This window comes from Musa acuminata, chromosome BXJ1-7 (genome assembly GCF_036884655.1).
Source record: "Musa acuminata AAA Group cultivar baxijiao chromosome BXJ1-7, Cavendish_Baxijiao_AAA, whole genome shotgun sequence".
Classification (NCBI taxonomy): domain Eukaryota; kingdom Viridiplantae; phylum Streptophyta; class Magnoliopsida; order Zingiberales; family Musaceae; genus Musa; species Musa acuminata.
The window spans coordinates 16,079,227-16,091,132 of NC_088333.1; the positions used below are offsets into that span (position 1 = coordinate 16,079,227).

At 36.0% G+C, this 11,906-nt stretch overlaps 1 protein-coding gene across 1 annotated transcript; it reads right to left on the reverse strand.

Moving 5' to 3' along the window:
- Positions 1-4,823: 4,823 nt before the first annotated feature.
- On the reverse strand, positions 4,824-5,799 carry LOC135678938 (protein P21-like). Its single transcript, XM_065192206.1, has one exon. The coding sequence runs from the start codon at positions 5,782-5,784 to the stop codon at positions 5,098-5,100; it is 687 nt and encodes a 228-aa protein (XP_065048278.1). The 5' UTR covers positions 5,785-5,799; the 3' UTR covers positions 4,824-5,097.
- Positions 5,800-11,906: the final 6,107 nt, after the last annotated feature.

The following is an 11,906-nucleotide window of genomic DNA, read 5'->3' on the forward strand; positions in this document are numbered from 1 at the left end:
TCATTTAATTTATTTCCAATTTAATTCCTGCCCTATTATAAACCATTATCATTTAATTTTACATACAGTCCTTACTAAAATGAAATGTCATCTGAATGTGAATTTTCAAGAAAATTCTTTTTTTATGTCTCGAAAAGATGATCGTAAATCAAAATCCATCTTCACCGCTTATTATATCACCTTAAAATTAACCCTCTTTTCAATCAAACCATTCAAGTAAGTACCTATTGTCGACATAAACCTTTGTTACAATCAACTTCGACGAGGGAACCTCCCAAATGAAGTAAAGGGTTTTTTTTTTTCTTTTTTCTTTTTTTTTTTCAAAGCAAGAAAAACTTTATGGAAAATATTAAAATGATAATCGAACCCCAAAGAAAAATAAAAAAATATTATCCATCCAAATTAATTAAATTATTAGCACTAGCACTAATGTTTCTATTGATGTGAGTCCATCCTATAACAGTAATATTCCTGATCTAATAAAAAAGGAAGTGTAGTTGTCATCAAATGGAATTAGGACTAAGGAATATGATGATGATGATTATGCTCTTGGAGTTGATGAAAATTCTAAAAAATATTATTATTGATAGAAGATTAGATAGAGATAAATATAAAATAATATTTTTATATTTCTTACATCGTTAATCAATATATGATTTGAGGATAAATCATATATTTACATAATTAATTTGATTATGTAATTTATGTATGTGATTAAAGAAAATTATTTTCTCAAAACTTATATAAATATGAGCCAAATTTGATGGACTTTTAACTATACATCTATAACTCTTAAACTCTCTATCATATTCCTTTTCAATAACAAATTAAGTATTAGAAGAAGATAATGACTTTGTAATATTGGATTTTTCTTTCATTTTTTTACTTGTCGCTTTTGTGTTTGACAAAGTAAGACTATGATAACATGTGTTGTTTGATATCGGTATCATGATTTAAATCTCTCTTGTTGGAAGATTATAAGTTTGATGTGTCAATCACAGCTTTTCCTTTGAATAATTGATTATTTTTATCCCTTTTGAAATCTTTCGGATCTAAAATGTTTTTTATAAATTCTAACCTTATTGAGATCACATAGATTTATAATAATATGACTATTATATTAAACTATAAAAGATAAATACAACCGATTATGAACATTACTGATCAACCAAAGAATAAATTAAACTTCGATTAATTATTGACTTCTCAAACTGTTGACTTGACTTGGAAATGAGAGTGTAAGAATAGGTAGCTCTATATATTAATCACATTAAAATATATTATAATTATTCATAAAATGGTTTTCTAATTTTATTTATTATTAAGGATAATTTTTCCTACACCCTTTTTTTTTCAAAAGTATCTTTAAATCCAAAAAAATACTAAAATGATCGCTCTCGTACCTCCTCTTGTTTATGTCATCACCATTTCCTATTGCTATTCTCTTCTCCATCATCTATTCTTTTTCATAACCTCCATCCCTTTTCCCGTTTTACTCTCCTTCACTTTCTATTTCTATCGTCTCCTTCTCCGTTCCTCTTTATTTTCTTTCATGGAAGCAAAAGGTATCAATAGGTATAGAGACAATGGATGACATGATGAAGTGAGAGAAAGAGAGGTAATTTTAAAAAATTAAAATTTAAAGATTATTATTTGAGAAAAATCAAAGGGAGGATATGGTTCGACAAAAACTTAAAATAAGAATATTTTTGTAAAAAAATATCCCTAAAATTAACCCTATTTTCAATCATACCATTTAAGTACCTATTGTTGATACATACAATCAACTTCAAGGGAACCTCCCAAATGAAGTAAAGGGCTTTTATTTTTTTCTTTAAAGCAAGAAAAAATTTATTGAAAAGGTTAAAATGATCCTCGAACCCCAAAGGAAAAATAAAATTATCCATCCAAATAAATTAAATTATTGGCATTAGTACCGATGTTCTATTGATATGCATCCATTGTTGATAGTAATATTCTTGATCTAATAAAAAATATCATGCTAAAGGAAGTAAAGTTGTCACCAAATGAAATTAGGACTAAGGAATATGATGATGATAATGAGGGAGTCGATAAAAAATTTTAAAAAATATTATTATTGATAGAAGATTACAATAGAGGTAAATATAAAATTATATTTTTATATTTCTTACATACTTAATCAATATATGATTTCAGGATAAATCATATACTTAAATAATTAATTTGATTATGTAATTTTAGTATATAATTAAAAAAAATTTCACAAAACTTATATAAATATGACCCAAATTTTGAAGGACTTTTAACTACACATCTAAAACCCTTAAACTCTCTATCATACTCCATTTCAATTAAAGTATTAGAAGCAGACAATGACTTTGTAATATTGAAAATTTTCTTTTGTTTTTTTGCTTGTCTCTTTTGTGTTTGACAAAGTAAAACAATGTTAACATGTTTTGTTTAAAGTAGGTATCATGATTTAAATCTCTCTTGTTAGAAGGTCATAAGTTTAATGTGCCAATCATAATTTTTCCTTTGAATAATTGGTTATTTTTATCCCTTTTGATATCTTCATATTTTGGGATCTAATTTTTTTTTTAATAAGTTCTAACCTTATTGAGGTCACATAGATTTATAATAACATGATTATTATATTAAACTATAAAAGATAATACAACTGATTGTGAACATTAGTGAACAAAGGAAACTTCCATTAATTTTTCTAGATATCGATGGACTTCTCAAACCGTTGACTTGACTTGGAAATGAGAGAGTAAGAATATGTCACTTTAGATATTAATCACATTAAATTATATTATAATTATTCATAAAATTATTTTTAATTTAATTTATTATTAATCATAAACTTTAGGATAATTTTTCTTATATCCCTCTTAAATTTTTTTTCCAGAAGTATCTTTAAATCTAAAAAATTCTTGAATGATCACTCCTTTATTCTTGTACACCCTCTTATTGCTGTGATCACCCCTTTCCATTACTCTTCTCTTCTCCCATCATCTATTTTTTTCCATCACCTCCTTCTCCTCCTCATGGTTTCCCTTTTCACTATGCTCCACTCTCTTTTTCTATGTCTCCATCTTTTTCCGTTTCGCTTCCCTTCTTCCCTTTATGGAAGCAAAATGTATCAATAAATATAGAGTGAATGACATGACGAGGTGAATAAAAGAGAGATAATTTTAAAATTTTAAATTTTAAATATTATTATTTGAGAAAAATCAATAAGAGGATGTCGTTCGATAAAAACTTAAAATAAAAATATTTGTGTAAAAAAATCACCCTAAAATTAACCATCTTTTCAGTCAAACCATCCAAGTACCTATTGTTGACCAGCATAAAAAGGAACCTCACAAATGAATTAAAAGGTTTTTATTTTTTTCTTCAAAGTAAGAAAAACTATATTGAAAGAGTTAAAATGATCCTCGAACCCCAAAGGAAAATAAAAATATATTATCCATCTAAATTAATTAAATTATTGGTATTAGTACCAAAGTTTCTATTGATGTGAGTCCACAACAATATTCCCGATCTAATAAAATATATCATAACAAAGGAAGTATAGTTATCACGAAATGAAATTAGGACTAAGGAATATGATGATGATGATGATGATGATGATGGAGGGAGTCGATGAAAATTCTAAACAAATATTATTATTATTGATAGAAGATTACAATAGAGATAAATATAAAATAATAATTTTATATTTCTTACATCGTTAATCAATATATGATTTGAGGATAAGTCATATATTTAAATAATTAATTTGATCATGTAATTTTAGTATATGATTAAAAAAAATTTCTCAAAACTTATATAAATACGAGCCAAATTTGAAGGAATTTTAACTATACATCTAAAACCCTTAAACTCTCTATAATATTCCATTTCAATTAAAGTATTAGAAGAAGACAATGATTTTGTAATATTAGATTTTTCTTTTTGTTGGTCTCTTTTGTGTTTTGATAAAGTAAGACAATGATAGCATGTGTTGTTTGATGTCAGTATCATGATTTAAATCTCTTTTGTTGGAAAGTCAAAAGTTTGATATGCCAATCACAACTTTTCCTTCGAATAATTGATTATTTTTTTTAATCTTTTTTGATATCTTCCAGATCTAAATTTTTCTTTTTTTTTATCGGTTCTAATGTTATTGAGATCACATAGATTTATAATAACTTGACTATTATATTAAACTATAAAAGATAAATACAAAATGATTGTGAATATTAGTGATCAACCCAAGAACAAAAAAAAAAACCTTCGATTATTTTTTCTAGATACTGATGGACTTCTCAAACGGTTGACGTTGGCTTTTTCAAAGGCTGTTAAACACAAACTAAAACTTAATCCAATATCTAAATTACCAAAGTCATTTCTAGTCCTTTTGATGAGAAGGCTTCATAACTAGTGGAAATTGACACCACTCTTCAAGACAACCACAAATTTTCTTGGGTGGTGAAATATGTCATGGAACAAATGGAAGTGTTCAGATCCTGCTTCAATCTAATTAATTTCCTGTTACGTATGACAGGAATTTTCTTTCACCCAAAAACAAGCAGAACATTTGGAGAGAGTATGTTAAAGCTTAATTGGTGTTGATAAAAAATCATATCCAGATCTTTAAATGAAAAATCCATGACTTCATATTTTCTATCTGCCTAACTTGTCAAAATAGGACCTCGAGATCTCTTGGAAGTCCTGAGTTAGATGACCTGAAGTACTATAATATATTTGACTTGATGGCCACATTATTTTAGAACTGGTAATCCATCTAACACAAATTCAAATCATCGAGAGAGATCCAAAAAGACCATATGACAAGATCTAAATGTTGTGATATTATTTTTTTCTCGAGTCTGATGCCAACAAGAGATCCTATTGTCGACTTCTATAGAAACTTTCATAACATCAAATGACGTACAACATAGGGATATGAGATATATCACTTGTGCAACAAAGCACTCATCAATTCGGATGTCAATACAGACACCCTCTTATTCGTTGTTATTACTGGGTAATTGGCTTATTATTCTTTTATCTACGAGTAGATTCTTTGTACGTCCGCCGTCACCTCCTTCTCCTCCCACGTGATAATTAAGGGCAGAAGACAACCCTGTAATTAGTCCCACCGGGGCAGGTGAAGGTGCTGGTTGCGTCGTCCTTGGGGTAGCTGTAAGCATCGGGGCAGTTGTTCTTGAAGAACATGGAGTAGTTTGTCGGCCCGCAGCTGCCGGAGGTGCAGCAGTACTCATCAGTTTTGAACACGGTGCAAGGGTTGTTGCAGCCGCCCGGCGCCCTCAGCTCCGCGGGGCACTGCCCGTTGATGTCGGCGGAGCACCGTATGCCCCGGCAGTCCCCCGAGGTGGGGCTGAAGTCCATGGGCACGTTGAAGCCGTCGACGAGGGAGATGTCGACGAAGTCCAAGTTCTGGAACTGGTTGAGGGCGAACTCGGCCAGCGTATTGGGCGGCGTGCCGTAGCCTTGGCACTCCAGGAGGCCGCCGCAGTCGCCTGTCTGGCAGCTACCGCTGCCGCTTCCATCGAAGGAGCAGTCGGTGCGGGCCCAGACGCGGCCGCCTGTGGTGCCGGGATTGACGTTGATGGTCCAGGTCTGGCTCGGGTCGAGCTGGCGGCCGCCTCCGGGGACGGCGGCGGCCCAGACAGTGAAGGAGCATTGGTTGACGATGTCGAAGGTAGCTGCATGGGAGACGACGAAGAGCAGGGGGAGGAGGAGGAAGGAGAGGCCGCCGAGCGATGCCATTGCTGCACCAGAGAAGGCCATTGCTGCACCGGTAGGAGGAGGGAGTATATATAGAGTGCAAGGAGAGGTAGACGAAGCTTCGAGCAGTTGGCATGGAAGTGACTACCTGACAAAGATGAAGCTTACGGTTGTATGCTGATGACATCATATGTGGAAGTCTATCTCTTGTCCGTGCCATGCATGGTGGAAGGAAGTATCGCTTAGATGCCACGACAGGAGCTAAGAACCAAATGACACAATGGACTGTGGACGTAAAAGCGTTGGCACGATACGGCCAAGGAAATAGAATAGAAAAGAGGTGCAATAGACAAAGACGAGTTGATGTGGGGTATATACTGGCGGTCAAGTCTCTTTGGCATCATTGAAGCTATCTCCACCGGTTAGGCATTTGTTTCCAAGCTGCACAGTGTTTCCACCGGTTAGGCCAAAAGTTTGTTTCCAAGCTTCACATTGACTACAGGTTCGACCTGTGTGGATGATGGGGTCGGATCACATGAGAAATAGTTGGCCAAAAGTTTGACCCTAAATTCTATACAATTCTCCTCTAGAAAGTTAGTTTGATAGACGGTAAAGTTAGCTTGAGATTAACCACGATGATGGATGTATACATGAGTATTAGGATCGAGTAATACTTTATTATTATTGTGAAAAGTAGAGCCTTCGTACGATTTTGTTATTATTATTATTGTGTTAATTAATTTATTTTATTTTATTTTTTCAAAAATAATAAATTTTACTACTTATATAAAATGTTTTATGTTTGTTGCCTTCGTACGTAATTAATTTATCAATTTACATTATAGAATATTTATATTATGATCATCAATATTAAGTATCGTTTAGCATAGAAGTTGATTGCGAGTAATCTACGAATTGGTCATTAATGGTTTATCATTTCTATGTAAACTGAGTTACATAATTGAGCCAAATAATGAAGTAGATTAAATCATGTTACACATTGAAATTGGAAAGTCAGGTTAAAAGTTCTAATTAATCTAACAATTGGCCACCCATATTGGAACCTTTTGTTGTCCTTTTTCGATTGTTAAAAGAGCATCTCTGTCTCTTTATTTATTATATTAATGTTTGGTTTCCTAAGAATAAATGGATTTTAACAATCAAACTTCTTTGAAGTTTATATGAAATTTACTGAATAATGTTTCAATCCTCGGGCTTTGAATCTCTAGTCAAAATAATTGGGTCTCCAAAGGCACCTTCATCCAGTTCTGTGTTGACTGCGTCAAAATCCTAATGGTAAGTTGTAATTAATTAGCGTTTCAAACTTCTTTTAGGGTATTTTTTTTGTGAACGGGACAGGAAAGATAGTAATGAGATGTAAAATAGGATAGCAAAAGTGGTACTATGGTGCAGGGCAGCATACACAGATCTCGAGGTATCAATGATGTAAAGAGAGTCTTTGTACTTTAAGGATCAAGTTTTGATTCTTGATTTATTCGAAAATTAATTTCATAGCTAAGCACTTTTCTTCTTTGCTCGGTGAAACGCTGCGAGCGAGGAGTTGCCTTCAGTGGTTGGCAATCCAGATGAGGCTATTGTGGATGTTCCGCTCCACTGTTCACAATCAACTTTCTCGTAACAAGGGTGCGGTGGAGGTAAGCGTGATGACGGTAGCCTCGGCTGTCAGGAACAAAGAATCCCAGAGGGTGTAAGGCACGTGCGTCTACCTCAGTTGCTAGCGTTGTCTCGGTTCCAATCGAACATTAGATCGTGTGTTTGCTAATGTCAGTTGGCTTAATCTGTCTAATCTTTCTTCTGTTAAACATCTTAGTTGGTGTTGTTTTGATCATGCTCCTTTTATGTTCTTGATTGTTTCGAGTCAACAGAATAAGAGGCATCCTTTTCGTTTCCATAACTTATGAATTGAAAACTATGCGTTCCATGAGGTCTTTAAGTGCCAATTGAACTTCCCTTAACCGTCTTGCCTATTTTGATAGCAGTTTAGGAATTTGGACCAGCAAGCTATTGAGGTCGAGAGTCTTCTAATATCTAACTTTAAATTTAAAAACTTCCAATCTGACCTTACTGATGTCGAAGCCATTTATCTTTCATGTCATTCATAAAAGATTGAATTTTATTCTCAAACAAATTAATCTCAAGTGGTGGGTTTTGGCCAAAGGCCATTGGATCGATCGATGATTGTGATCGTAGCATATGGTACTATCATAATCTTTTTTTTTTTTAGAAGTAGGCAAAATCTCATCAACTCTATTAAGGTTGGTTCTAAAGTTATCGCCCAACATCCATAAATCAGGTCTCATTTTGTTAATTTTTATAGGCATTTGTGAACCAGCTTGTGTAATATCCCTCACTTTTGAAAATTATTAATAAGAAACTATATGTAAATTTGAGGACCTATATGTAAATATAAAAATTTCAAGGACTAAACTGCTAAGTTGTAAAATGAAAAGAAAATAAAGAAAACCGAAAATTTCGGTTTTATCCCACCGCCTCCCACGCACTCTCTGTTTCTTCGAGAAACAGAGAGGAGCGGTGGGGCGTGAGGAGAGAAGAAAGAAGAAGAAGAGGGAAAAGAAGAGAGGAGGAAGAGGGAGAAGAGAAGAAAAGAAGAAGAAGAAGAAGAGAGGGAAGATGGAGAGGAGAGGGAGAGGCAGCAGCAGCAGCTAGGGCTGCTGCACCTCTGTTTCCCGTAGGTGAAAACAGAGGAGAGTATGTGTGGGGCGTTGGGGAGGAGAAGAGAAGAAGAAGAAGAAGAAGAAGAAGAAGAAGAGAGGAGGATAGCTGCAGCAGGGCTGCAGCGAGGAGGTGTGTGGGGTTGGGGAGGAAAAGGGAAGAGGAGAAGAAGAGAAGGAGAAGAAGAGGGAAAAGAGAGGGAAGAGGGAGAGGAGCGAGAGGTGGCAGCAGCTAGGGCTGCAGCACCTCTGTTTCCAGCAGGTAGAAATAGAGGTGAGGTGTGGGGCGTTCGAAGAGGAAGAGAAGAAGAAGAGGAAGCAGGAGAAGAGGTTGTGATACCTCTGTTTCCTGCAGAGGAAACAGAGGAGAGGGTGTGTGTGACGCCGGGGAGGAGGAGGGAAGAAGAAGAGGAGAAGAAGAGAAGGGGAAGGAGGAGCTGCGGCTGCGACAGTGGAAGCTGCAGCTGGAAGAGAAGGAGAGGAAGAGATGGTGAGGAAGAAGAGAAGAAGTAGAAGCAGGTGAAGAGGCGGCACCTCTGTTTCCTGCAGGAGGAAACAGAGGAAAGGAGGAGCTGTTCGTCGGGGAGAAGAAGGGGAGGAAGGAGAAGAAGAGAAGAAGAAGAAAGGAAGGAGGAGGAAGAGGAGAAGGGAAAGAAGTAGTTGCGGTTGCGGCTGTGGCAGCTGCAGCTGTGGCAGGGAAAGAGGAAGAGGAAGGAAGAAGGAAAGGGGAGGAAGAAGAGAAGGGGAAGAGAAGGGGCTGCGGCTGTTGCGATGGCAGCTGCAGTTGGAAGAGGGAAGGAGAGGAAGATGTGCAGGGGAGGAAGAAGAGGCTGCGGCCGTGGCTGAGGCTGCGACTGCAGCAGTGCAGTTGGGAAAGAAGAGAAGGAAAGGAAGAAGAAGAGAAAGGGGAGGAGAGGAAGAAGAGAGGAAGAGGAGAAGGGGTGGCAGTTGCAGTTGGAAGAGAAGTGTTAGGATCGGAGCGGCACTAAGAGGGGGGGGTGAATTAGTGCAGCGGATAAAAACTTCGATTTTAATCAAAATCTTTCGTACGTTAAGAACGAAACTTGAGAAATTTAACTTGAAGGCGTATTCTTGAAGTTGCGCAATAAGAGTAATAAGGAACTAAAGCAGTAAGAAGATTTGCAGTAATGTAAATGACAATAATAAAGAGCAAACCAGAGATTACGCCGATTTTTAGAGTGGTTCGGTCAAATGACCTACTCCACTTGCGAGGCCCCTCTTCGATGAGGCTCCCACCTTCCACTAGCAAGTCTCTTGAAATGGAAGGGTAAACACCCCTCTTACAACCTTTTACAAGCAGCTCAACCTCTTACAAATTTTCAATAAGAAAGAAGGAGGAGAACTCTCTAGCAAATTGAAAACAAGACTTGCTAAGACTTTCTAAGACTTTTCTCTCAATCAAAATGCTTCTCAAAAGTTGTAACCTCAGCTGAGATTTGAGGGGTATTTATAGGCCTCAAGAGGATTCAAATTTTGGGCTCCAAAATTTGAATTTTCTTAGGGTTTCCGGTGCTGGAGGTGCCACCGCCCAACCAGGCGGTGCCACCGCCCAGGGCTCGGGTGCTGGGCGGTGCAACCGCCCAGCCAAGGAGGTGTCACCGCCCAGCACTCGGGTGCTGGGCGGTTCCACCGCCCAACTAGGCGGTGCCACCGCCTACAGTGATTTCAGCCCAACTACAGTGTTTTCAGCCACTAGTTGGGCTTCAATCTTGGCTCTCTAGTTCGCTGGTTTAGCTTAATTTTTAGCCTAAACCAACTCTGACTTTGGGCCCAGTTGGCCCCTAACCAGGATATAGGATTATCTCTTAATCCTAATCCTAATTACAAGTGGACTACATAACCAAAACACATCCTAAGCAAATTTTCAACCACGAACGTCGAGTCTTGTTCCGGCGAGCTTTCCGACGAACTTCTTCCGACGGACTCCCTGCAAGCTCCCAATCTTTGTGATGACTTTTAACGAGTAGCCGAGCCTTCTCGGTGATCTCCGCGAGCCTCCGACGATTTCTTCGGCGAACTTCCGACTCGTTCCCGATTTCTTCTCGGATGGTTCCGGCAGCATCTCCGATGATTCTTCGGTCTCTTAAACGTCCATCGAGCTCGACTCCGGTATCCTTGCTTTATGTTTTCTGGTTATCGTAGTTAATCCTGCACACTTAACTCAATAATATGGATTAGATCAATTAACCCACCAATTGATTATATCATCAAAATCCGAGATTCAACAATCTCCCCCTTTTTGATGATGACAATCAATTGATGACGGAGTTAAACATAACTCCCCCTATCTATATGCCATATTATGAGAAGATAAAAAAACACTTGAATTCCATCCCATTGGATTCAAGCATAACCCGATAAGTTCTAATCGTAGAACTCTATCGTTATCCTCATTAAACAATAGTAAGTACGAAACTTTGATGAAAATCTTTTTCAAGTCGAAAGATAAGAGACAAATTTTACTATGACAAGAGATAAAGATTTTCAACTTGAATTGCATGATTATACATTTTAGACATGCATTCAATATGATCAATCAATCTTACGATATTTTCAAGGATTTTGCAAGGCATATAAGATAATCATCGATCGATCACTTTTCTCAAGGATTTTGCAATTCATATTTTGTCATGCTATTAAGAATGATATAAGTCATCACTTTTCTCCCCCTTTGTCATCAACAAAAAGGAAAATGAGACTTGAAGCACATATTTTGTCATACAACGATTTTATCATTGAAAATTAAGTATGCAAAAATATTTACGCAGAGTTCATTTTAGAGGAAAATTCAGCATGCATTCATATTATCTAATCTCTTCTTTCTATGAATAATAGAAATTGTAGATGTATAAGAGAGAGATTGGGATAAAAAATTCAAGTAGTAATTTCACGAAGTCAAGATCATAATTCGAATACAAACTCATTCAAATCGTCAAATTCATGAAAATCTCAACATTACTTTTTAATCATCACATAAGGCATTTAAAGAATTTTTGAAACATAGGAGAATGATGAATTTAAGCATACAATGTTTCAATCAAATTCAAGTCATGAATGCCAATACTTTCATATTTGTAAGTATCAATTCATGAATGCCAAGTGATATTATTTGTGATTCCAATTTTGCAAGATCAAGATTATGATTTAGATAAAACTTATTTAAATCAAATCGCTAACTTGAAATTCATAATCAAGTCATCAAAGTCGATTTCGAGATTTCACAACATGTCATATGGAATTTGAAGGAGAATGAGAGATGGAAAGAAGATGAAAAACTTTACGGAAAATCCAATCAAACAAGTTTATTGTTTAGGGACAATTTAACATACCTAATTCCCTTCTAATGAATTCAAATTGGTCTTCATTCAAGGCTTTTGTGAATATATCTGCTAATTGATGCTTTGTGTCAATGAATTCTAGAACAACATTATTGTTAAGGACATGATCGCGTATGAAATGATGCCTAACGTC